This window comes from Pelodiscus sinensis, chromosome 3, assembly GCF_049634645.1.
Source record: "Pelodiscus sinensis isolate JC-2024 chromosome 3, ASM4963464v1, whole genome shotgun sequence".
NCBI classification, from domain to species: Eukaryota; Metazoa; Chordata; order Testudines; family Trionychidae; genus Pelodiscus; species Pelodiscus sinensis.
In genome coordinates, this window is record NC_134713.1 from 83,200,548 (window position 1) to 83,227,536 (window position 26,989).

At 45.4% G+C, this 26,989-nt stretch overlaps 1 protein-coding gene across 4 annotated transcripts; it reads right to left on the minus strand.

The window, feature by feature from the left end:
* Nucleotides 1–1,549: 1,549 nt before the first annotated feature.
* LOC142827861 (amine sulfotransferase-like) lies at nt 1,550–26,620 on the minus strand. Of its 4 annotated transcripts, XM_075924027.1 has the most exons (8): nt 26,462–26,604; nt 23,914–24,067; nt 19,600–19,771; nt 16,613–16,821; nt 14,616–14,742; nt 4,733–4,827; nt 2,727–2,907; nt 1,550–1,792 (listed from the first exon to the last, which is right to left on the minus strand). In XM_075924027.1, exons 3-8 carry the CDS (start codon nt 19,739–19,741, stop codon nt 1,668–1,670), a joined length of 879 nt encoding a protein of 292 aa, XP_075780142.1. In that variant the 5' UTR covers nt 19,742–19,771; nt 23,914–24,067; nt 26,462–26,604; the 3' UTR covers nt 1,550–1,667. The 4 variants fall into 4 exon arrangements, with proteins under 4 accessions (XP_075780142.1, XP_075780141.1, XP_075780144.1 ...); XM_075924026.1 differs by lacking the exon at nt 23,914–24,067 and having other exon boundaries at nt 26,462–26,620; XM_075924028.1 differs by lacking the exons at nt 1,550–1,792; nt 23,914–24,067 and adding an exon at nt 1,826–1,999 and having other exon boundaries at nt 26,462–26,620.
* Nucleotides 26,621–26,989: the final 369 nt, after the last annotated feature.

Below are 26,989 nucleotides of genomic sequence, written 5' to 3' on the forward strand. Positions count from 1 at the left end.
CTAAATCAACCCAGCCAGGGCTTTGTCAAGCCGAGACTTAAAGCCTCTAGCGATGGAGATTCTATCACCTGCCTAGGTAACCCATTCCAGTGCTTCACCACCCTCCTAGTGAAATCGTTTTTCCTAATATCCAACCTAGACCTCTCCCACTATAACTTGAGACCATTGCTCCTTGTTCTGCCGTCTGTCACTATTGTGAACAGCCTGTCTCCATCCTCTTCGGAACCTCCCTTCAGGAAGTTGAAAGCTGCTATCAAATCCCCCGTCACTCTTCTCTTCTGCAGACTAAACAACCCAATATAGGGTAAACTGAGGCAGTCCATGATATTTTGCTAAGAACCCCTATTCAACCCTAATATCTGAGACAGGGACAGCCTGTAAACTTAACAGACACTGTCTGGTACCAAAACAACCAATGTTAAAGTTAGTGAGTGTGATCTGTTCTTACTGTTTTCCTTTAATCCTAGATAATGGGACCACAACCCAAGGATCATGCCAGTGCGAGGTGACACCATCCTTTTGTAGATGAATCATAATTTAAATAGTCAAAAGTTGTCATTAAATTGTCTGTTTTGTTTATGTTGGCTACTTAGCTTGTTAGAAATAACTACCTGTATTAGAGATAAGATGTTTAATTGATGATGGGCAGATATGCTATGTAATCTTTCTTAGCTTATTGGCTTATGTGCTCATTTCGTCTTGCTGCTAGAACCTATCAAATTGCTTGAACAAAACTGGTCCAAGGATAGATCTTTGGGGCACTCCGCTAGAAACCAATCGCCAAACTGACATCAAGCCGCTGATCACTACCCGTTGAGCCCAAAAATATAGCCAGCTTACTATCCATCTTACAGTCCATTTATCCAATCCATATTCCTTAACTTGCTGGCAAGAATATTGTGGGAGACCGTATCAAAAGCTTTGCTACAGTCAAGGTATATCACATCCACTGACTTTCCCATGTCCACAGAGCCAGTAACCTCTTCATAAAAGCTAATCAGATTGGTCAGGCATGACTTGCTCTTCGTAAATCCATGTTGACTATTCCTGATCACTTTCCCCTCTTCCAAGTGCTTCAAAATGGATTCCTTGAGGATCTCCTCCATGATTTTTCTGGGGACTGAGGTAAGGATAACTGGTATGTTGTTCCCTGGATTGTCCTTCTCTTTTTTAAAGATGGGCACAACATTTTCCTTTTTCCAGTCATCCGGGATTTCTTCCGATCTCCACAAGTTTTCAAAGAAAGGCTCTGCAATGACATTTGCCAACTCCCTCAGTAACCTCGGATGCATTAAATCCAGGCCCATGGATTTGTGTATGTTTAACTTTTCTAAATAGTTCCTAACTTGTTCTTTCCCTGCCAAAGGCTGTCTACCTCCTTCCCATATTGTGTTGCCTAGTGCACTTGTCTGGGAGCTAACATGCCGCCCCTGCCTTCCCCTAGCCTGAAGGAACATGCTTACTTGGGAGACTCTGGAGGGTGCTTTAGCATGCTTCACACCCCCTTCCCCCGTACATGAGGCCTGAAATAAATGAGAGAAGTAGAAAATTTCAAAAGTTTCAAATCTTTAATTACACAGCACAATGGATTTTTATGAACACCCGTGACAAAGGTGTGTTTTCATTCCCTGTGGTGCCCTGTCACCTCTCTGCAACTGGAGCCCAGTCTAGAGATCTTCATTAATATCCCAGATGAACTTGAAAGGCAGCTCTTTCATTTTTTCCTTAAAAACGCTGTCAAATCTTTCACTCTGCACCACAGTCATTGTGTTCTTCCAGTCTCCAATGGTCCCTGGGGCAGGAGACACAGACGGAGAATTGGGAATTAGAGGCCACTTGCAGAGTTTATTATAATCTGAATATCACTTGTGCAGATTAGAGGCTGTGACTGCTGCTGGTTGGGTTCAATCCCTTTTCTCCCCAGATAGGTCCTTCCTCTCTCATCTCCCCAGAATGTAACTTCCTGGGGTTTTGGAGGTACATTTCCAAACCTGGAGGGCTGGATAAATACAGTAAAAACACCCCCTAGAGTATTTTTTCAAGTGGAGTCATACTTCTATCTTTCATGGCATTTAAAATATACCAGTCAGTGTCCATTTGATGGGCTGGGCAAATGTTTTATTGGCGTGCCTTGTATGTTACAGATGTCAGCAGCCTTATCAGAGAATGCTTCCCCTCTGATGAAACACATGACTCTGGCAAAAACTGTGACTCTGTTCTTTGTGAAATCCAGCAGTGCTCTTGGAGAAATCTATAATGGGCCAAATTCATTCTTGGTTTAACCTTGACTGCAGTGTAACTAGTTTGACCTGCTCTTTCTAGATAATTTCACTAATTCGGCTTTATGCACCAGTAGTTTTAAACTCATATTTGTGAAGTTTTACAGAAGCACTACACAGAACTGCTTTCCATTTTCTTCTAATGTTCACATATTATTAATTTCTTCATGAAGACCTTTCCCTTTTACAGGTGGCACCTTCCAAAAGATCTTATTGACAATTTTCATTTTTGAAATACCGACACTTTTCTCATTAAACCTTTTCACCAGTTTTTGTCCAGCTCTTTCTCAGCAAACTCTTAGGAAATAACAGTCTCAGTGCCCTAAAGCCACTTATTTCCCAAGCACAGAAAATTGTGTTTGGAAGTCCTTGATTGCTAGCCTCAACACAACCTAACCAGGAGGAGGAAGATTAAATATTGAGTAGACTCGGCTGCTCCTGCCTTACCTTTGCGAAGAAAATGTCCTTTGCCTCGTTCCTGGAGACTTTCTGGCATGTTTTCATAATTTGCCCTGGCATCCCGTTTCATGTTATCAAATGAAGCCTTTTCCACAACTGTGTCCAGCTCTTTTTCTGTTAGCTGCTTTCCTAAGAATTTGCAGATTTTCAGCACAGCGCCTCTGAGATCCTGAAATGAACATTATTTTAAAGTAAGTTCTCTAACTTGGACAAATAAAAGAACTAACTAAATAAAATGATTGAGTAAAGGCTAGTGGGATACTTAAACAAACGGTGTGAAATGAAGCATAGGGTTAGAGCACTGAAGAAAAGGTGACTTTTGTTGGGACCTTCAATCTTACTACACAATTTCAAAAATAAAATTGTAATTCATTATGGGCATGTATACACTACAGAGAACACTGAAGCTGCTGATGTTGATTTCCAGTGTTCGAATCAGTGGGTCTAGTGAAGACCCGGTAATTCGAACTGAGGGGGCACTCCCATCCATGCCGGTAGTCCTGCTTCCATGAGAAGCTATTGTATGTCTACAATACAGCGTATCTAATTTCAAAATAACACGTCTAAACACAAAATGTATTTTAAAATAGCTTTTTGTTATTTTGAAATAGAGCGTCCACATTGTTTGGACTCTGAATCATATTTAAGGCCAGCTGGAACTGGTTCCAGCAGGGCATCAATTCTGAAGTTACCTTGTCACCAGGGTGACCAGCAGGGCACCCTGGAAAGGTCTGGAGGGCCCTATTTCAAAATAAGCGCTATTCCTCGTGGAATGAGGTTTGCCAATTTCAAAATAAGCCCTCCACTATTTCGAATTAATTTCAAAATAGCATTTGGCTTGTATATATGCTAGGAAATGTATTGCCAAATAACAGCTGTTATTTCGAAATAACTTTGCTGTGTAGACATACCCAGGGGCAGTGTCTACACTGGCACGATCTTGCGCAAAAGCAGCCGCTCTTGCACAAAAACTTGCTGCCTGTCTACACTGGCCGCATGTTCTTGTGCAAGTAAACTGATGTTCTAATGTATGAAATCAGGGCTTCTTGCACCAGAACTCTGATGCTCCCTCTCAGGAATAAGCCCTTTTGTGCAACTGTTCTTGCGCAAGAGGCCAGTGTAGACAGGCAACATGAATTTCTTGAGCAAAAGAGCATCTACACTGGCACAGATGCTCTTGCGCAAAAGCACATCTCTTGTGCAAAAGCATATGCCAGTGTAGACGCTCTCTTCTGGAAGAGTTTTTGCACAAGAACTTTTCCGCAAAAGAGTTCTTGCGCAAGATCATGCCAGTGTAGACGTAGCCTTAGAGAAATCAAAAGGAGAGTATTCTCCCTTTGGTTTCTGTGGTGTGGACAGCACCAAAAGCTGAGTTAAGGTACTTCAACTTCAGCCATGCAATTAAAGTAGTGGAAGTTGCGTATCTTAATTTGACCTCATCCCATAATGTAGGCATACCCTGTAAGTGTCTATAGTGACATTAAAAATTTGACAAGTGAATAACAAGGCAAACCATTGCTAATTGAAAGTAGATGAGACCTGCATCTGACGAAGTGGGTCTTTGCCCACGAAAGCTTATGCTCCTACACTTCAGTTAGTCTATAAGGTGCCACAGGACTCCTCGTCGCTTTTGTAGATGAGACCTGTTATTATACAGTGAACTAGGCATTTACGTACTATTGAATGTCAAACTGAGTTAAACATCTCATACAATTACTGTTTCTTCCCCCCTTGCACTAAGACATACGTTTACAGTGACACTCACTTAAACCACTGAAGCAAAATGCAGGACAATGTACTACCCCAGACTAACACGGCTACATTTCTATCACTATTAAACCACTGAGATCAGCGTACCTTCCTCTGTGAAATCAATGAAATGCCTCACACAGAAAAGTACAGCTCAATGTGAGCAAGGGTGATAAAATCAGAGGGAATAAAGGAGGCATTTTTTTATCGTTTATCTGAGCTTTAAAGTGATTGAGTGGTCTCACCTTCTTCATCTCCTCAAAGGTAAGGAAGAGAATGTTGAAGTCATCCCTGTGGGTGAACCAGCCTCCGATGTGATCCAGCCATGAGCCAGGAATCACTTAGGAAGGAGAATATATATAGAAATAAATGTTAATGATCTCAAAGAGAAAAGCCATTCAATTATTGGCATGTTTGCATCCCAGAATGCTCATCAGCACAGCTGACCATGCAGAATCGAGGGAGCAGAGGTCCTTCTTTCTGCTTTTTCTCTCTTCTGTTGCAGGGGGGATATTTGGGCTCATTGAGATATTATTCCAGGTCTGTTCTTATTCACAATCTTTTCCTAGTTTACGTTCACGTTAAACATGAGATACAGATTATGCCACATCCATCTTCTAATCTGGGAATATCAGACCAGCTTTTGTTTATTCAAATGCAGAGATGGACAGTTACGTGTACTTCCAGCTGGCACAACATATTTGCATGTTCGTATTCTGATTACTTATAGATCATGTTTTAATTGTTTTGATAGATTAATGACCCCAAACGCAGAACCAAATTCATAGAATCTATTAATCTCTGAACAAATTACCACCAGGAACCATTGTGGACATAAGCCTGACTTCCTGTGCAATTCAGGCCATCAAATTTCCCCCAACTAATTCCTAAATATATCTCAGAATAACATCCTATCTTGATTTAAATATTGCCAATAATGGAGAATCCATCACGAGCCTTGGTAAATTGTTCCAGTGGTTAATTATGATCTCAATTAATAGCTTTGCCTTATTTCCAGTCTAAAGGGGTTATACTGGAGCATAAACTGAATATGAGTGTCACGCATCGACCTGGCTTGCCTGCGTGGGGCTCTCCCCCGGGGGATGGGGAAACCCGTATCCGCCAGTCGTAACAGCACTATCGGCCCTTATAGAGGCTCTCTGAGGTGAAGGGGGACCTGGGCCCTCCCCCTCTCCAGGTCCCAGCCCAGGACCCTAAGGGTAGGCGTCCTAGACGCGCTGCCCGACCGGGGGGGGGGGGGCATGGCCACAACTCACCAGTCCCTGGGTCTCCTTGACCCTGTCCTGAGCTGCTTGCTCCATCTCGGCTAGTCCTTGTCCATCCTCCCCTTCTCGGGGGGGGGGGGGAGGGCTTCCCGCTGCGCTGATCCGCTGTTGGCGCCTCCGGCACCCTGTCGGTTCTGGTCCGGGTCTCGGCTGGCTCGGTCCACCTCAGCCGTGCCCCCCTCCGCTCTCCTGCTCCCGGTCGGGAGTCCTCTTTTGAAGTCGGCGCCCCTTGCCGGGGACGCCGGCGCCTGCGCGCTGAGCTGTTGGCTCCCCCGCCCCCGGGCGGCTCGCTCGGGGGACAACAGCGCCTGTGCAGGCAGCCGCCGCTGAACAGGCTTGGTAGAGCTGCCACGTCTCCCCGGCGGCTAGGCCGCCCGGCGCTTGAGTGTGGGGCGTGGGGCTAGCGTCCGCGGCCCCTGCCGCCCCATCACCTCCCCCCCCCCACCACCACTTAGGTTTCTTGCCTTTTTCCCTTCTGTGATGCTTTCCGGCTCATCCGTTCTTGAAAAAAAGTCCTTGTTGTGTTTCCAGCCGGGGCCGTGTGTCACTTCAAACCTCTAAGGTTGTAAGGCCAGATACCATCTTGTTATTCGGGGGGTTGTCTCTTTTATAGACTGCAGCCATTTTAGTGGGGCATGGTCAGTTATTAGCTTGAAAGGGTTTCCGAGTAAGTAATACCGGAGGGCCTCAATCGCCCATTTTACTGCTAGTGCCTCTTTTTCTATCGTGGCGTATGCCCTTTCCCTGGGGAACAGCTTCCAGCTGTTAGGATTGGGTGTTCTTCCCCGTCTACCTCCTGAGCTAAGACTGCCCCTAATCCTACCGCCAAGGCATCCATCTGTACTATAAACTCCTTCGAGAAGTCCGGTTGCCTCAGCACCGGGGCTCGCATTAAAGCCATCTTTAACTCGTTAAAGGCCCTTTCTGCCTGCCCCGAGGGTATCACCATTTTTGGTTGCTCTGCCCTCGTCAGGTCCGTGAGGGGGGCTGCTATTGTCACAAATTGCAGGATAAATCTTCTGTAATACCCCGCCAGGCCTAAGAATTGCTGCACCTGCTTCTTGGTCGTTGGAAACCTATACTCGGCTAGGGCTTTCACTTTGTCCATCAGCGGCCGCAGTCTCCCCCTCCCCACAGTGTATCCTAGATAGGTTACCTCCGGTTGGCCTATATGGCATTTGGTGGGGTTTGCCGTGAAACCAGCATCCCTTAACATCCTCAACACTGCTCGCAGGTGTCGCGTATGGTCCTGCCAGTTCTGGCTGTAGATGACTATGTCATCAATATAGGCTGCTGCGTAGTCCTGGTGGTCCTGCAAGATTCGGTCCATCAACCTTTGGAATGTCGCGGCAGACCCATGCAGGCCGAACGGCATTGCCTTGAACTGGAATAACCCGAACGGGGTTGAAAAGGCTGTTTTCTCTTTTGAGGCTGGGGTAAGCGGGATCTGCCAGTACCCTTTCGTCAAATCTAGGGTTGGTATGTATCTGGCATGCCCTAGTCTATCTAGCAGTTCGTCCACGTGGGGCATGGGGTACGCGTCGAATCGGGCTATCACATTCACCTCCCGGAAATCCACGCAAAATCGGAGGGTCCCATCTGGCTTCGGTACTAGTACAATGGCACTCCTCCAGCCGCTGCGGGACTCTTCGATCACTCCCAGCCGTAACATCTCCTGGACTTCTTCTCAGACGGGGTCCCACATTTTCTGGGGTAGGGGTCTTATCACGTCACATACCCTTTTCCCCGGGGTCATCGAGATGTGGTGATAAATTGCTGATGTTCTCCCGGGTGTCCTAGTGGAGGTAATGGCCTCCACTTCTTGGTGTTGGGCTGTCATGATGTCCTCTCCCATAGCTGGGGCTGTGTCGTCCTCCATCTCCCTGGCCCAGGGGCCCACTTCCAGCTCCTCTAACTCTGTTGTGATCAGAAGAGCCTCGCAGGGTTTCCATTTCTTCAAAAGGTTGACATGATATATCTGTGACTTCGCCCGCTTCCCATCTAGCCGTACTTCATAATCCATTGGCCCGACTCTCCGTACCACCTCAAAGGGCCCCTGCCACCGGGCTAACAACTTCGATTCCTTTATCAGCAACAGGAGGAGGACTCAATCCCCTGCTTCGAATTCCCTCATTTTAGTGCCCCGGTTGTATGCTAGCTCTTGGCGGTCCTGGGCCTGTCGCAAATTTCTTTTCGCAAACTCGCCGAGCCGCTTCAGCCGCTCCCTCAACTTTAGGACGTAGTTTATGGTCCCCTGGACTCTGGACTCCTGCTCTTCCCAGGTTTCCTTGACCAGGTCTAGAATGCCTCGCGGCTGCCATCCATACAGCAGTTCGAATGGAGAGAACCCGGTCAAAGCGTGCAGCACTTCTCTGATGGTGAATAGCAGGGCCGGCAAGGCCTTATCCCAGTCTCGGGGTTCCTCGTCCAGAAATCGCCTCAGCATTTCTTTCAGGGTCCGGTTAAACCTCTCTATCATCCCGTCCATCTGGGGGTGGTAGACCGAGGTCCGCAAAGCTTTTACTCGTAGCAACCTGCACAACTCTTGGATCAATCGGGATGTCACGTTAGTCCCTTGATCCGTTAGGATCTCTTTGGGGATTCCCACCCGGGCAAATATTTTGATTAGCTCCCCTGATATCATTGCCGTGGTGGTGTTTCTCAGTGGCACTGCCTCAGGGTAACGGGTTGCATAGTCCAGGACCATGATATATTGGAACCCGGTCGAGGATTTTTCCTCTGGTCCTACCAGGTCCAGGCCCACCCTATCGAAGGGGATGCCTACTACCAATAGGGGCACCAGTGGAGCCTTGGGGCATAGCTGTAGCCGCGTGTGCTGGTAGGTGGGGCACGAATCACAGAAGTCCCGAATGGCTCTGTATATCCCCAGCCAGAAAAACTGTTGTGTGAGCTGCTGTAGGGTCTTTTCCCAGCCCAGGTGCCCGGACCAGGGGTTTGCATGGGCCAGCTCCAGCACCTTATTCTGGCAGCGGCGTGGTACTAGCAACTGCCAGACCACCTCCAACCCCTCGGTTTCTCGGGCCACGCGGTATAGGCGATCCCCCCGTACCTCGAAGTATGTCTCCTGTTGGTTCAGAGCGCCACCTTCCTCCTCTCCTCGGGCCTGCTCCCAGGCTTGTACCAGTGTCAGGTCGTTCCTTTGCTCGTCGAGGAAGTCGTGCTCTGTGACCCAGTCTGGCTCGGTTTCTGTTGCCTCCAGCCCCTCTCTCTGCGGGTCTGGGTCTGGTTGGTTCCATGCCTGCAAAATCCGGCGGAAGCCCGGCCAATCCCATCCCAGGACCACTGGGTAGGCGAGCTGAGGAGCCAACGCCACCTTGCAGATGCCTTCTTCTCCCTCGCACTGCAGCCATACCCAAGCCGTGGTGTAGGGCCATACGTCACCATGGATACACCGCACCCAAACTGTGGTCCCAGCAGGCTCGGGACCAAGTCCTCATGGACCATCGTCTGCCCTCAGGCCAAGTCCACCAATGCCTGAACCGGGACCCCCTCCACCAATACTTGGGTGGTTACTGTAGCTCCTCGATTGGGGCGAGGGGACACCCCAGGGGTACCCCTTGCCCAAAGGAGCAGTCCATGAAGGGGCACTCCCGCTTAAAGTGCCCCTCCTGTCTGCACTCATAGCAGTGGTTACGGGAGGACCCTCCCTCGGCCACTTCCTCCCCTGCTGTCTCTTCCTGGGTCCCTCCTATTCCCGGGTTCTCGGGAAGGCCTTCCTTTTCGGCCTCCGGTTGTCTCCTCGCCCATCCTCGCCCCAGGCCCCAGCGGGCCTCGGCTCCTTTGCCTCCCCTCTCTGGCTTTCCTCTGCCCCTTAAGGGTCACTCCCCTCGGGCCTCTCTCTCGCCTCTCACAGGTCCTCCCAGGGGCTCGGCAGCCATATAATTTTCCATCAAGATGACCACATCAGCCAGCATTTGGGGGCAATGTCGGCGTACCCATTGCTGGGCCCCGGGGGGAGGATTTGCAGGAATTGTTCCAGGACCACAACGTCCGTTACCTGGGGGCTATCCCGCTTGTCGGGTTCCAGCCATCGCCAGGCCAGTTCTCTTAATTTCTGGGCCACGGATCTCGGTTGTGCACTGTGGGGATATTGTTCACTCTGGAACCTCTGCCTATAGGTCTCTGGAGTCACCCATATCTGATCTAGTATCGCTTCTTTGACTTTGTAATATTTTAAGGCGTCCTGGGCTGCCAAGCTCCTATATGTGAGCTGCGTGGGCCCTGTGAGATAAGGAGCCAAGAGGGTGGCCCAATGTTCCTCGGGCCAGCATGTGGCTTGCACTACCCTCTCAAAAGTGACCAGGTACGCTTCCGGGTCATCCAGGGGCCCCATCTTTGTTAGCCGAATAGGCAACTGGGGGGGGGGCTACCGGTCCCTCGCTTCCATCCCCCAGCAGTCCAACACTTGCCCCTCGTCCTATCCCGTGCTGCACCCATCTTTCTTGCTGCTGCGTTATCTCTCTAACCAGCTGCTGTTGCTGTTCCTGGCCTTGCGCAGCCAGCTGCTGCAACAACTGTACTTGATGTTGTTGCTGTTGTTTTTGTTGCTCCGTGAGCCGTTTGAATATTTGGGTGGGGTCCATGGTCCTGGATTTCCTTCCCTTCACCCCGGGGAGGCACCCTCCGCCCCTCTTGGGATTTACCGCCGTCTTGTGCGGGGTTTTTTTTCGCACACCCCCTTTTAGTCTAGAGGTTCAGAGTCATGCTCACATTCTCCACCATTTGTCACGCACCAACCTGGCTTGCCCGCATGGGGCTCTCCCCTGGGGGATGGGGAAACCCTTATCCGCCAGTTGTAATATCACTGTCGGCCCTTATAGGGGCTCTCTGAGGCGGAGGGGGACCTGGGCCCTCCCCCTCTCCAGGTCCCAGTCCAGGACCCTAAGGGTAGGCGTCCTAGACACGCTGCCCGACCGGGGGGGCCATGGCCGCAACTCGCCGGTCCCCAGGTCTCCCTGACCCTGTCCTGGGCTGCTTCCTCCGCTCAGCTAGTCCTTGTCCATCCTCCCCCTCTCGGGGGGGGGGGGTTCACCTCTTCCCGCTGCGCTGATCCGCTGTTGGCGCCTCCGGCACCCCATCGGTTCTGGTCCGGGTCTCGGCTGACTCGGTCCACCTCGGCCGTGCCCCCCTCCACTCTCCTGCTCCCGGTTGGGAGTCCTCTTTCTAAGTCGGCACCCCTTGTCGGGGACGCCGGCGCCTGCGCGCTGAGCCGTTGGCTTCCCCACTCCCAGGCAGCTCGCTCGGGGGACGACAGCGCCTGCGCAGGCAGCCACTGCTGAACAGGCTCGGCAGAGACGCCCCGTCTCCACGACAGCTACGCCGCCCAGCACTTGAGTGCGGGGCACAGGGCTAGTGTCCGCGGCCCCTGCTGCCCCTTCACAATGAGTCAGAAGTGTGATGCTGTTGCAAAGAAAGCAAACCTGATTCTGGGATGCATTAACAGGTGTGTTGTGAGCAAGACACGAGAAGTCATTCTTCTGCTCTATTCTGCGCTGGTTGGGCCTCAGTTGGAGTATTGTTTCCATTTCTGGACACTGCATTTCAAGAAAGATGTGGAGAAATTGGAGAGGGTCCATAGAAGAGCAACAAGAATGATTAAAGATCTAGAGAACATGACCTATGAAGGAAGGCTGAAAGAATTGGGTTTGTTTAGTTTAGAAAAGAGAAGATTGAGGGGAGACATGATAGCAGTTTTCAGATATCTAAAAGGGTGTCATAAGGAGGAGGGAGAAAACTTGTTCATCTTGGCCTCTGAGGATAGATCAAGAAGCAATGGGCTTAAACTGCTGCAAGGGAGGTTTAGGTTGGACATTAGGAAAAAGTTCCTAACTGCCAGGGTAGTCAAACACTGGAATAAATTGCCTAGGGAGGTTGTGGAATCTCCATCTCTGGAGATACTTAAGAGTAGGTTAGATAAATGTCTATCAGGGATGGTCTAGACAGTATTTGGTCCTGCCATGAGTGCAGGGGACTGGACTCGATGACCTCTCGAGGTCCCTTCCAGTCCTAATTTTCTATGATAATATGATTCTGTGATTCTAAATTAGTCAAGCTTCAACTGCCCGTCACTGACTCTGTAAAATGGGCACAGCAGATGATCCAGATGCCTTCAGTGGTACATTTGAGCAGGGCCATGGCGCCAGACAAAGGTAACTCATGGTAGCACCCAGAAGGTGCACTGCCCCCATGATCCTGACATAATTATTATTGCTAAATGGGGTGCTCCCTCCTATCCCCTGCCTCTTTCTCTCAGTGACCCTCCCTGAATCTCTCCCCCTTCAGGCACCAGTTGCCTATAGCACCAGATGGGAAAGAGCAACTCTGTCCCTAAGGCTGTCTCCACTCTTGGCAGAAGAAGATCAAGTGGCAGTAAATATCATTGAGTGAGGAGCAGTGTTACCTCTAAGCTGCTCAGCAGCACAGATTCACAGGTGATTAATCAGCCCCACCCAGTAAGGGACTCAGGGCTCCTTGCACCCAGCTGATTCACTAGCAGCGCTGATTAATCACATGTGAAGTTGTGCTGTGCAGCTTAGAGGGAACACTGGTGAGGATCATGCCCAGAACTATGAGATGGTGAAGGCAGCCATCCTCAACCAGGTGGGACTGTGGGTGGAAAAATGTTGCCAGAAGTTCAGATTGGCCTGAAACTGTGCAGTCCTGGACAGTCACCTAAAGCCTCATGGATTGTGCCAGCTGCTGGATGAGGCCCAAGATGTGATCAGTGGGGGAAATAATGGACACAGTCATCCCAGAACAATTGCTATAGGATCTCTCCAAGAATATCTGAGTCTGGGTCAGATGCTACCAGCCCACTATGGTCAAGGCAGAGAAATTGACCAAGAAATACATGTTCTCCAGAGAAAGGGGGCTGACCCTATGAAGACAATCACTTTGGAAGGAAGAAAGAGGAATTCATTCCTAGAAAAGGTCTGGACAGGAAGGAGGAACCCTGATGAACACTCAGGAGACCCAGCATGATAGTTTGTTGGCAGTGTCAGCAGCTAGGACACAAAAACACAAGTGCCTGGACATGGAATGCAAGAGGGCCAAATCTTATTGCCAGTTTCATGCTAGAGGGTGGACAAAGGGTAGAGGCTGTCCACCAGCCCAATGAGGGTGAGGATGATACTGCTGACAGGGTCTAGAAGACACTGCATCAGCCTGCTCACTCATTCATAGGGGACAGGGAAAACCTCATGGTGATTCCGGATGTACGGTGTATGCATACTGATAAGAGGTCATGCCCAGTGACCGAAATGATCCCAGAAGAATAGGGCAGCTTTAAGTGGAAACAGTTCAGAGTAGTAGAGGGGTTACCATATCTAGTGGCAATAAATAAGGACTAGGGCCCACCAACTAGAGGAAAAATAATGATCCCCGAAGGAGGGAGTGGGGACCTTTAGCCCAGGAAGCCCCGGGGGAAAGGGGACCAAAGCCCAGGCAGTAGTGAATCAGCGCATACTAGGTGACAGAGCCCAGAAAGAGCAGACAGAGGGGAAGGATTCATGGTGGACATGGCCACCCAAAGCCCTTTAGAAGGAGAAAAGGGAAAGTTGGAACTCAGCAGCTTTCTCGATAGAAGACTCAAACTCCTCTCAGCAGCTTAGGAAAACTGAGGCCCAGAGGGTCGAGCAGAATGTTAACACTGACCTTGACTCCCAGTCAGAAGAGAAGGGGATACAGGAAAAAGGGACACTCACAGGGGTACGATTACTATGGTGACCTGTGGGTGGTGGCAGAGTTATGGGGGTATCCACCCCCACCCAATCTTCTTTTGGATGGTGGGGATACAGGCAGGAACCACAAGGAGATGACGCCAGGGAATTCCTGAAAAAGAGGCGAGGGATTTCTGTAGAGGACCCCCACTGATGGAGAGCAGAGGGGCTGAGAAAGGCCAAACCAGGCAGTTCATAAAGGGGGAGGCATGCCACAGGACTCTGGCTGGGAAGCCCTGAGCCAAACCTCTGTCATACCAGCTCCAAGTAAGAAAGGTCACAGAACAGGCTGCCAGTAGGCAGCTGGAAAACAACAAACACAAGGGCTACGTCTAGACTACATCCCTTTTTTGGAAAAGGGATGTAGTCTAGACGTAGCCAAGGAGATTAAACCACAGCAGAAATGCTAAAAGAACTGGACCTCATGACCCTCATAAAACTGACAGACCTGTTCCAAGGTGCAGGGAAAAGAGACTCCTATTGAGAGAATAAAACCTGGACTCATTGGCAGGGTGCTGAAGAAGGGTGATCTCACTGACTAACAGCTGGAGAGAAGTCACACTGCTCTCTCCTGCTGGGCAAATTGTCTGTAGTGAGGTGCTATGCTGGACTGGTCAGGTCCCAGTGATGCAGCCCCAGGGAGGTCCAACCTGTAGTGGTTTGAGACTGGGGAATAGGCAATACAGATATAGAAATCTATGAAACTAGAAAGAGAACGGTAGAAAAGTACTTGTGTATGTTCTCTGTACAAGGCTCATCCTCATCTCCTCACCTCTGTTATCTGAGTGCAGAAGTGTAGTTGAAATGCACTGAAATCATCTTGGTAGGTTCAGACTGAATTCCCAGTTGAGATACATGAAATGACTTGACTTGATTGATGCGGTGCATGTGACTGTGCAGCTTCCCTGCAATTCTTTTCACATAATACCTCTATTTTGAACCATGGGTGTCATTGCATTTACTGCAGCCTTCGACCCCCAGCTGTGAGTGGGCACCTGGATTTTGACAAACTCCACATTCTATGTAATTTATCCACAGAGATAGCTTTCATGGCCTCTGTCAGTGAGGAGGTCATGGCTCTTTAGCAGGAAATGATGCCTTACCTTTCCCAGCTAAAAACTTCTCCAGAAAAATGTTAAAATCTGATACTGTCTCAAGGGTGACTGAAATCTTGGAAAAATGAAAATAGGAAACCACCACATCCTTAGGGTTTCTGGCAACATAAATAACCTGCAAGATAAAAAGAGTGACAATCTGCAATGTATTACATGGACACGATAAACCTAAAAATTTGTAGGTTTTATACAATTTCTATTCTTGCAAAGAACCCTTAAAATCTCTGCGTATGAGGAGGATTAAAATACATGCTTGATACTATTATTTATCCTGCTTTTAAATAAATGGTTCTTATGTGCCTTGCCAGCACTTTCTGCACAGTCAGGGTCAATACTGCACTTCTTTAATTCCAAATCCTCTCCTGCCCGTGTGTAGCTGTCTGCAGCTAATAGTACCATTAACCTCAGTGGGATTCATCACTTTTGTAAGCACAGCAGTAAGTTTTGTTAGAAGTGGGTCTTCAACTTTTGTAATTGTTTGGGTCTTTTGCACAGCAAGAAGGTATTGAAAATGTTTAAGAATAATGGAAAATGTAATAATACAAAATCACAAATATTAACATGGATTGCAGTTACAGGTGTACTACCTTAAAAGAACTGAAACTTATCAGTAAATGGATTAGATTTTGTTTTCCTTTTTATAAACAACCACTATCAACAGAGTAACAGATGTGTATTTGTGTGTCTTGTGTTCGATAAAGTATTTCAGCAAAAAATTTATTGTCAAACTAGAATCCCAGTAAACATTAATTTACCCCTTTGTCATAAAATTGTTGATAGAGCTATTTATAGACAAGTAATGGCTATTGTTTTTAATAAGTCGTCTTAAAATGCTTTGCTGCCCACATTATTTAATTTTCCCAACAATTTGGATCTGAGAATTTCTGAGAGCTAAGCCAGAGGGTCCTGCACACTAAAAACAGCCAGCCAGGAAGAGAAATCATTCCCTTGCCTTCTAAATGTTCTGAACAGTGCAAAAATTTGCATGAGCCTAGTAAAATACACATAAGGAAGATTTTCCTCTGTCTCTAGTTAAAACTGTGCTTTGTGCAGCATAAGAGATGTTGTTCCACTGATTTTTACTGTAGACATAGTGAGTCTTTCTGCTCGGGAGACAGGGGGCTGAACAATAAAGCAATTTAGGAGGAAGGTACCTATGCATTGAGAGGTTCACTAATGGAGCTCATGCACAGTAGGGTTCTGTTCTGTGCATCTGCTCCCCTTACTGGAGTATTATTGCAACCGAGATAAAGAAGCTGCTAAGAGGGTGTCTCACATGGAAGTGGGTGCACAGAAGCCACATGGACTATGTAGATGGAAATGTAAGACTTTGGCATTTCCTCCATGAGGCAATTCTCCCACTTCCTCAACCTTATGGCAGAGCGGCACTGCGCACCTTCAGTGGGAAAGAGCTCAGTGTGAATTAATGACCCTGGTGTAGTCTTCCTCATGAGCTGCATCTGGCCCAGGCCAGCTCCCTTTCATTGGCAAGGAGTCTCATGATATTTCAAGATGCCGGAGACATAAAACATGGATAAGAGCAGAACTTACACTTACATAGCTGCAAACACCACCACCACAAGAACCCTGCAATTTACATAGAAGAAGCAGACTATAATGATCATACCCATTGATGATTCTCCCTTGGGGTGAGCTATCATCATGCAGAAGGAGCTCTGTTTCTTGGCCCAAGCACCAAGCACAGAACTTCCATTAAAAATGAGATCCCCATGGAAACTGGGCACTGACGTCCGGAGGTCTAGATTGAACTTCATTTCCCCCTTCCCTTTGGCAGGCTCCCAGGACATAGAATAGGGTTTTGGAGGAATGTGAACCCCAACCTTATCCAGGAGAGATATGCTACTGCAAGGGTTGTTGTGGGAAGGGCAGACAGTCTGGCTATGAGAATTCAAGCTGATTTACTGGGGAAAACCAGAACTTTTCCTAGATAATATTAATTGAATTGTGAAAATAGGATCACCTACTTTTCCTTTCCTGTTCCTGAGATCTCTTGGAACTAAATTGTAAAACATGTGAGTAGTAAAGAGACGAGGTGATGGTCGACTGACAAAATCAACTTTATATAAGTTATACTCCAGCCATGGAACTCTGTCTATTACATTTATATTTTCTGTTCCATCCCGATGGCCTTCATGATAGATCAGGCTCAAAATATTCTGACTCCACACAGTTCCTGGAAAGGAAATAACCTGATTTAAAAGAGCTTTGATGCTAAGTTTGTTTGAATTTCATGTCATAATTTCCATGATCAAGATCTCATCAAAACTGTGTCTCATTTTACATAATACACGAAATACAAAATTTGTATGGAAGGGACATTGGTGAAGCAGGGATGGGAATCCAAACAGCATTATAGCTTCTTTTTAACATTAAAACATACAAAAGTTATCGATCTATCGATCGGATCTATCTGCTGCTCAATAAGAAATCTTCAAATATGTTTTACCTAGGGTATTCAGGTTCCCCATTGGAAGAGCAATTATTAGAGATTTTTTTCTCCCTCCTACATTGCCTAAATAATGCAACAGTGTAACTTGAATGTATTAAATCCCCTTATGCAGAACAAGAAATAATGAAAAATGATGTAGTGGAATTACAATATTAAGTTTAGTTTAGTGGTGATCATATAATTTTGTTTCTTGTGTTTTACCCTGCCAGCCACCCTTCCTAATTAATTGTTGCAAAATATGCATCCAAGGAGCTCTCGGTGCCTACCCCAATGCTTTGGCAGGAAAAGTCCAGAGAAATCTCTGAGGGTATGTCTACACTACCCCGCTAGTTCGAACTAGCGGGGTAATGTATGCATACCGAACGTGCAAATGAAGCCCGGGATTTGAATTTCCCGGGCTTTATTTGCATAAGCTGGCCGGCGCCATTTTTAAATGCCGGCTTGTTCGGACCCCGTGCCGCGCGGCTACACGCGGTATGGGCTAGATAGTTCGAACTAGCTAGCCATTCCGAACTATCTGTATGCCTCGTGGAATGGCTAGCTAGTTCGGAATGGCTAGCTAGTTCGAACTATCTAGCCCGTGCCGCGTGTAGCCGAGCGGCACGGGGTTCGAACAAGCCGGCATTTAAAAATGGCGCCGGCCGGCTTATGCAAATAAAGCCCGGAAAATTCAAATCCCGGGCTTCATTTGCACGTTCGGTATGCATACATTACCCCACTAGTTCGAACTAGCGGGGTAGTGTAGACATACCCTGACACATTAAGGTCACTATGAATCTAGGTAAAATGTTCTATTCTTTATTCTTTGTACTTTACAATAATGGCCTGATTCTAATGAAGAAATAGGCTTTTGCTCTTCAAGAGGAACAGATTGATGATTCCCAAGTAGAGGTGGGGAATCCTTTTTGGATCGGGGGACACTGACTCACACAAAAATCATTCGGGAGTCATACACAAATGAAAAAAAAAACCCTTGCTGATGTCGCCTCTGACTGAGAAGAAGAAAGACACTCCCCATTTTTCTCTTCAATAGCAAAGCCTACAGGATGCCCAGCTTGGTAGATGTTGTGTTCTCCAGACCCATGGTTGGGCGTGGGAAGGGATCTGGAGTGCCTAATCTCCCTAACCTTATGAGGGGGAGGCAGGCAGATGATGATCTTTGGGGTCCAGATCCTGGCAACCTATGGGCTGGATGTGGGCCCCGGGCCTGAGGTTCCCCACCTCTGTTGTTAATCACAACCATTCACTCAAAGGCAAAATAATATATAAAGGCAAAACCAGATTGCAGGCTCCCAGTGACACCCATTCAAAGTGCTGATGAAGGACAATGACAGAAGCAACCTTGGGATAAACACCACTTAAGGATTAATAGTCGTCGAATGACAATGCAAAAGCCATAGACTTGAATGAGAATTGATAAGCATGCATGTATGGAGTATTGCCATGGTTCTTTGGCTTCATCCTCTATAACTTTGGAGCATCGGATTGCAGCCAACAACACCACACTGATGATCAATATCCTTGGTTATTAGATTGACTCAAGCCGCAACAGACTGGTAACAATAAAACCATCTGTATGATCTGTGTGTGTGTATGTGTGTGTGTCTCTGTGTATAATAAACGCTTATACTGATTTTTAATGTTGTATTTTCAATAAACATGCTGTATTGCCTTTTCCCCTCAAAATATCCTCTATGCTTCTTATAAGCATAACAGCATGACTGGCTATTGCAGTGGATTTATTGATACTATCCGAAAGCACCCTATTTGGTGGTGTTCCATGTTACAATGTTCAGTATACAATGGGGTACAGAATCCATCTTTCTGAGTTTCTCTCAGAGGAGTTAGTTCCACTTTATTATAACTCTAAAGATGTAAATAGTTTTCAATCCTCATAGGCTACAACTGGTATTCTTCTTCTTTTAAGAATATATATTACAGTGAAATCTGAGAACAAAAATTGAATAATCTGAGTACATGAAGTTGGCACTTCATCTTGAATACTGTATGACAGGATGGGGATCAAATTTGAATGGTTGGGAGATTGTGTTTAATTAAGTTCAAGTCAAGATGGCTGTCTTCATGGAATCTGAGGTTTTGTGTTCATGTGCAAATTCATTATTATAAGGAGTCACACCATCCTCCCTTTCCATCAGATTAGTGTTCCCAAAATATTGATGACAATGGTGAATAAAAACAGTTGTCAACTACAAAAACAAATAGACAAGCTGCAATATAACACAAAGTTGTAAATAGCTTTTAACAATATTTTCCAGGTTCTAATACACTTTGCAGATTATCTCTGAAGTGTTAAACTTCTGCCACTGCTTAATCATGGGGATGAACTCAATGTCTCTAATAAATTGGTGGCAGTTAAAAGATATTACACTGCTACCACCAAACATAGATCATAATGGTGATAAGTAAGGAGCAGGGCCCAATAAAGGTTTCAGACAAAGTCAGAAATGAGTTTCCTACAGAGAAAGAAGCAATCAGTCTCACCTGATTTTGGATAAGTAACCACAAATACATCACTGTCTCTGATTTCAAAATCCTCCAATGAATCTATGTATTCAGCTGTGGTAACGTTTTGTACAAAATAAGCTCCCTTATGTTTGAACATATATTTATTTGATGGCTCCATTGTTTATTCGGTTTCTCTCATGTCAAGAATCTGCAGGTTAGGAAACATAATTTTATACCATTTTTACTTTGATGTTATCTGTCTTTCAGGACAAAAATTTGTATCCAATATACAAAACCAGATCCCATTAGCAAATTGAATGAAAGTTTATAAATGGCATTTTTAGGGCCTGGCATGAGAATTAAATATCTCTTGCAAGTAAAATTGCTGTGTAATGTGTTGTTTTTGAACTATTTGCTTGAAAGAAGCATCTGGTATTGTTAGGAACCACTACTGCCTTAACAAATTATGTAACTTCACAGAATACATGTAAATGGGCACTTAAAGTCAGAGGTATACAAGGAACTCCATATAAAGTCCAATGCTTTCTTATTTCCATTTTCCTATCACAAAGCCAAAGCATATCGAAAAAAGCTATCTGTTTTTTGAAAGAGAGCGTCCATGCTGAATGTCTCATTTAAGTGTGATTTTTGTGGATGTAGGGGCCACTAGGGCACCTGTGCTTTGTCCTCTTTCCTCCTCTTTTTAAGAACTCCTTCTTCCCCAGCCACACACATCTTTTTCTGAAAGAGCTCTTTTGGGAAAAGGATTCCTCCTCATAGAAGAAGGTTTACCATTGTTGGAAAACCCCTGCACTCTTTCAATTTTTTTCCAAAAGAACGCGATTGTGGTGTGCATGTAAGTGAAGTTTTTTTTGAAAAAATATCTGTGTTTCTGAATAAACTCTGTAGTGTAGACATAGTCTCAGTCTCTCTCTCAATCTCTCTCAGGGTATGTCTACACTACCCTCCTAGTTCGAACTAGGAGGGTAATGTAGGCATACCGCACTTGCAAATGAAGCCCGGGATTTGAATTTCCCGGGCTTCATTTGCATAAGCGGGGCTCCGCCATTTTTAAATCCCCGCTTGTTCGAACCCTGTGCCACGCGGCTACACGCGGCACGAACTAGGTAGTTCGAACTAGGCTTCCTAGTCCGAACTACCGTTACGCCTCATTCCACGAGGAGTAATGGTAGTTCGAACTAGGAAGCCTAGTTCGAACTACCTAGTTCGTGCCGCGTGTAGCCGCGTGGCACAAGGTTCGAACAAGCGGGGATTTAAAAATGGCGGAGCCCCGCTTATGCAAATGAAGCCCAGGAAATTCAAATCCCGGGCTTCATTTGTAAGTGCGGTATGCCTACATTACCCCGTTAGTTCGAACTAGTGGGGTAGTGTAGACATACCCTCACTTATTTCCCTGTTTAATATGTTTCTCTTTCATGTCTAGTAACGAGATCAACAACATACGAGGGAGTCAGAGGAAGTTTATTTTCACTTGAGCATTTTCTTTGATCATTTTATTTTAACCATGTGATGATGTAGTTGTTCTGCACTGGTCATAGAAAGTTAAGACAGCCTTGGTTGAAGGCTGGGGCTGAGACCCAATCAGAAGAGGGCTAGCCAAAATGAATGAGGGCCTCACTAAGCCCTAGAAGAAGGGCTCCGGGAAAGAAGGAACATGTTCCTGCTCCAGCTGTGGAGCAGGAAGTATCTGGCTGCCTAGTAAGCTGGAGAAGGCACCCGAGACAGAGCAATGCTGAGGAAGGACAGGCAGAGCTGTGAAGCTCTGGCCTGACATACTTGCAGGGTGAGGCTTTGCTTTCAAGACCTGGTTTGTAACCTGTGTGAAGTCTCATGGATCTATTTGGTTTTTTTCTTTTAATCTCTTTCAACCTTTGAACTCAAGGTTAACTACTAGGGGAAGATTACAAAACAGATAGTTCTAGAAATGTGAAAAGAGTTCAAAATGTATGAATTACAAACATGGCAATATAACTCATATTCCCTAGACACGTATTAATTACATAACAGGAAAACTATTAAAATAATAGCATAGTTATTTGCCCTTGGACACTACATTTTTCATGCCAGAAGCTCTGTCAGACAACACAAGAGAAATGGAGAGGATAAACTGTATGTCCTTTTTTGGTTCCTGACAAACTTTAGGTTAAAATGATCTAACCACAAGTCCTATGGCTTTTAAAATATATCCACTTTATTTCAGGTAGTTTCTTTGTGAAAGGAGAAAACCTCTTGCTGTACCATATTGACATCATATTGGCTACAAGGAAGGAGTCTGCAGTCAGGCTCTGAGAGCACAAGTGTGTCTTGGGGGGGAGGGGGCTGCAGAGATGAGCGGCCTAAAGTTTCTTGCTGAGACAGGAGAGTGAAGAGATTGGGGGGAAAAAACAGCCTTGGGGAAAATGACACCCTGGGAAAACTTGTATTTTCCTCCTCACTGGGCATGGTGCCCCCCATTTCCTTTGGCTGCATTGGGCTTCCCCACCCATGGATCCCCATTCTCTGTCCAGTTTGCATTAATTCTCACCCACTAATTCCTACACGGTGCCCCTAACCCCAACATTTTGCAACCTTCACTCCAACTTCTGCACTTCCTCCCACCTGCACCTCCAGCTCCTGCCCTGAGTTGCCAGTGTGCTTACCACACCACCTCCTGCCCCGTTTCACCCAACACCTTATGCCCAGAAATCCCCATTCCCAAGAGATCACCACAAATCTCTATGCCCAGTGCCTTCCAACCCACAATGTACACCATTCCCAAAACCGCCTAGCATCTCCTATTCCTGAGGGCATTTGGCACCAAAAAATTAAACATTCTCTGCACAGTATTTTAAAATTCTGCTAATTTTATTGTCAGGAGGTAAATGTGGAGAATCCAGCATGGGAGCGGCAAGCGAGGCCACTGGCAGCATGATGGTGAGAAATCACACTGCAGCCTCATGTCCTATACACTCCTCTCCTAAGAAAGGGAGATGGCCCTGAGGTACCTCTGGGAAGTATTTTACATGGTAAAAGGCCACAGGGATGCATTTTACATAATTGAGATCAGCCATGGCCCATGACACAAAATCTATTGGAATGAAAAAAAAAGAAATAAACAAGAAAAACAACAAATAGTCTGGTAGCATTTTAAAGACTGAGGATGTGTCTAGACTACTGAGTTTTGTTGACAAAAGTGGACTTTTGTTGACAAAACTATACCTGCGTCTACACTACCGCTGAGTTCTGTCGACATAACGTCGACAGAACTCAGCAGTTTTGTCGACGCTGGTAAACCTCATTTTACGAGGCATAACACCTTCTGTCGACAGAAGGTGTTATTGCCTGTAGGGTTGCGTCTAGACTACAGGGTTTTGTCAACAAAGCAGCTTGCTTTGTCGACAGAACTGAATGTGTCTAGACGCTCTATGTCGACCTGGTGTTCACTGCCAGGCCACTGCCTGAATGGGTGGAGTGTTGGCCAGGGGTGTCTCCACCCACTCGGCCAAATTGACTCCATTATACTGCAATAATTGGGATTTACAAGGGTGTAAATTAGTCAAAGTTAAACTCAAGTTTTTGTTAGGCCAAATCATTCCTTGATTGGCCCATACTTCACATATATGTTGCGGGATAAGAGTTAATCACAGATTTAAAAAACAGACATACAAATTCTGGATGAGCATGTAGATAGGTATCATTGCTATGGAAATAAGTAGCTTTGAAGTCAATTACAAATGAGCACACAGCCCATGGTGTGGCTTCAGCAACACTATATCTCTCAATTGACACTGTGTATGAGCACTGGAAGAACTGTAAAGACAGAAGAGAAAAGGTTCATCGTGGTAACCAGCAGCAAGTAACTGCCCCATTGTCTAGCCTGGCAGTGTCCACTAGTGGCTATGGGTCTCATTCCAGTAACTATGATTAGCGGTCTCCAAAATAAAGAAATATAAATGAAGTAATTTTTCGTGAAGCATAAAGTGAAAAAATTTGTTTTGACACAAGTCACAACAAGAAAAAAAGACCATATATATACTTTTGACACATAAGGATGATGACTTTTTTTTACGTGTGTCAAACCAATAGACATAATCTTTAATTTCAAGCATAAGCTGTAACAAATATTTCAGTTCGTGTATCAATAATAATGATAAAATATTTTGTTTGTTATGTCAAGAAAACAAACAATTTTGTTTTATGCCTCAAAGGAACAGACACGTGCAAGATTAGAAATTGCTACTGAAAAATGTTTGTCTTATCAATTATCCTTCATTTTAGTTTTTATATGTATAGAGAGAGAGAGGGAGGAAGGGAGAGAGAGAGAGAGAGAGAGCAGTAGTTTGTTAATACCTTGGGTGGCAGACAACCTCAATATTGGTGCACAAGACAAAACTCGCTCTATTCACGGAAGAAAAATTTTAGAGGGAAGACTGATCAGGAGCAGAATGGTTAAGAGTTAGATTTTGCTGTGTCCAGTCTTGACTCCCAGGTAGGCTGCCGGTGTCTGCAAATGTGAGAAGCAGGATTTTAGGAGCAGATTGCATAGAAGCAGGTGGGAGAAAGAGGTGGGAGGTCTGTGCTGGCATGTGTGCAATGTGGTGGAGGCGGGGGGCAGTCTGTTTGTGGTGTCCTGACTCACTTACTGCCATCCAGAAGGGAGAGTGAAACCCTCTCTGTCTGTCTGCATTGGAAGAGGCGAAAGCAGGCTGCATGGAGGGGCTGTGTGCCAGGAGATTTGCATAATTACATTTCAAACAAAATTAACATAGCAGTTTAGGAGTTAAGGCTTAAGATAAGAAGGAAAAAGGTTCTTTTAACAGAATTTTTTGGCATGAGAGAGATATCGAAAACTCTAATCTTAATGATTTTTAAAATGCCTCAAGATCATCTCATCTGACAAAGTGAGTTTTGCCCACAAAAGCTCATGATGTTCTAGATATGTTTTTGTTAGTCTCTAAGGCTACAACTAGACTACAGGCTTCTTGTGGAAGAAACTTTTTTTGATAGAGATCTTCTGCAAAAGAGCGGCCACATTGCAAAAGTGCATTGAAAAAGCAATGCACTTATTCAAAAGATAGCGTCCAGCCTGCCTGGATGCTATCTCGCATGTAAACAGTCATTGCTATAGAGAGAATGGCTACCAGGGCACCTGTGCTTTTTCCTCTTCCCTCTTCTTCCGAAAAAACTCCCTCTTCCCTGTCCACAGATGCCTTTTTGAGAAAGACATCTTTCGCAAAATGGATTGAGGATTACAAATTGCGCAAAAAGCCCTCTCTTCTTTTGATTTACTGTCGAAAGAACGTGCTTGCATTGTGGATGTAACTCAAGTTTTGTCAGAAACATGACCGTTTTTCCAACAAACCTCTGTAGTCTGGACATAGCCTAAGATGCCGCCAGAGTACTTGCTGGTTTTTTTTAAAGTTGTTTTTGAAGTTACAGATTAACATGGCTACCCCTCTGAAACAATTAATACATGATAAATTGTATTGCATTAAAGCCACATCTTTGTATCTAGTACAGTACTGGCTCTTATGAGTCAGAAGTAGGAAATGGTAGGTGTGATGCTAGTTGTTTTGTAAGATGATACCTTATCTGGAAGCACTTTGAATCATGGATTTGTCTACAAACCCTGAAGCCAAGTGTTAATTTGCTCTGGGGTGTCTACTCTTTGAGTTAGTGACATCCACTAAGTGAAAGTTTCAAAGTAGGAGAGCTTTTATCTGTTTTTACAGTCTCTGTTTCACTTCCATTTGCATAGCATGGATCCTAAACATTCCCCAGATAAACTGTATAAGACTGAGTGACAACATTTTACTCTTGTTCACAGTGTCAATAAATATTGTATTAATATTTGCGAGGAGAGCATGACTATTTCTAGTATCAGAGGGGTAGCCGTGTTAGTCTGAATCTGACAAACTGAGTCTTTGCCCACGAAAGCTTATGCTCCAATAAATCTGTTAGTTTATAAGGTGCCACAGGACTTCTTGTTGTTTTGACTATTTCTAGTTGACTCAGATTTGTTTAGCATCTCAAAACTGAGCTATGTGTGGATAATACGCATTTTGGTGTGTTTACTAACTTGAATTTTTAGAAAGGATGATAATACATGCACTCCAAGGCTGTGTCTACACTGAGCCACTTATTCCGGAAAAGCAGCCGCTTTCCCCGAATAACTTGCCAGCTGTCTACACTGGCCACTTGCTTTTCCGGAAAAGCAATGACGATCTATTGTAAAATTGTCAGTTTTTTTCCGGAAAAACTATGCTGCTCCCATTCGGGCAAAAGTCCTTTTCCGGAAAAACTGTTCCGGAAAAGGGCCAGTGTAGATAGCACAGTAGTCTATTCCGCAAAAAAGCCCCGATCGCAAAAATGATGATCGGGACATTTTTCTGGAAAAGCATCCTGCCAATGTAGACGCGCTTTTCCAGAAAAATGTCCCGATCATCATTTTTGCGATTGGGGCTTTTTTGCAGAATAGACTACTGTGCTATCTATTCCGTTTTAAGCATTTCCGGAAAAGGGTGCCAGTGTAGACGTAGCTCAAGGGTAGTGTTATTTCTTTTAAATTTGATTTCATATTAAATAAATATCATACATATTGCTTCATATTAACTATCCCTTCTTTTAATATATTTCCTCCCACACTTATAGATTATTTACAATATATATTTATATATTGAATCCTTGTTTGTACGGCTTGTGCACATTCTCACACTACACAATACTGGTGTTGCAGATAAGTCATTTTAACCCACCCAAAAGAAAGCTGAACCTACCCAAGCATGAAAAATGTTAGAGGGAACATTGCCCTCTAACACTGCCCAGGGTATTCAATTTACTCATAGATATACTCATGAAGATGCTTTAGTTTTATAGTACACAACAAAAAAGTATTTACCTTCTCTGCTCAGTTTCTACTGCTCCAAGATGCACGTTCAGGCTCCTACCTTCCACTTGGATAAAGAAGATGCTAAATCACTCCTATAAGAGGAGAGTATTTGTAGCTGGTGTGCAATCTGGTTGAGATTTCATGGAACTATTTGCTTTTTCCTTTTACTCCCTTCCAACCTTTGAACTGAAGTTTAACCGTTAGGGGAGGATTACAAAATAGGTGGTTCTTAGAAATGTGTAAAGAGTTCAAAATGTATTAATTAAAACATGTGTGAAAGTAGAAAGAATTATACTGTAAGAGAAAGATTAATTGTGCTGTAATAATTGAATACGTTGAAGGAATTCTGTTTGTCTTTTAAGAGATCAACGTGCTAGCCAGGTGGGTCTGAGTTAACAGGAAAAGAAACATTATGTGTTAGGCAGAAAGCAATTTGAGATAACCAAGTAGATATGGACAGGAGATTGCTGTGTGCTTGATGTGGAAATGAAGATACTTGACTAAATCTCACACTAATCACGTGAAGTTTTGCCCCTT

Excerpts from the sequence above, each read along its gene's own strand:
- LOC142827861 (XM_075924026.1), bottom strand. The coding sequence starts at position 19,741 with ATGGAGCCATCAAATAAATATATGTTCAAACATAAGGGAGCTTATTTT. Across the intron at positions 4,828-14,615 it reads GAAGTTTTTAGCTGGGAAAG|TGATTCCTGGCTCATGGCTG; the intron begins GTAAGGCATCAT and ends CTCCTTCCTAAG. Across the intron at positions 1,793-2,726 it reads AGGACATTTTCTTCGCAAAG|GGACCATTGGAGACTGGAAG; the intron begins GTAAGGCAGGAG and ends CTCCTGCCCCAG.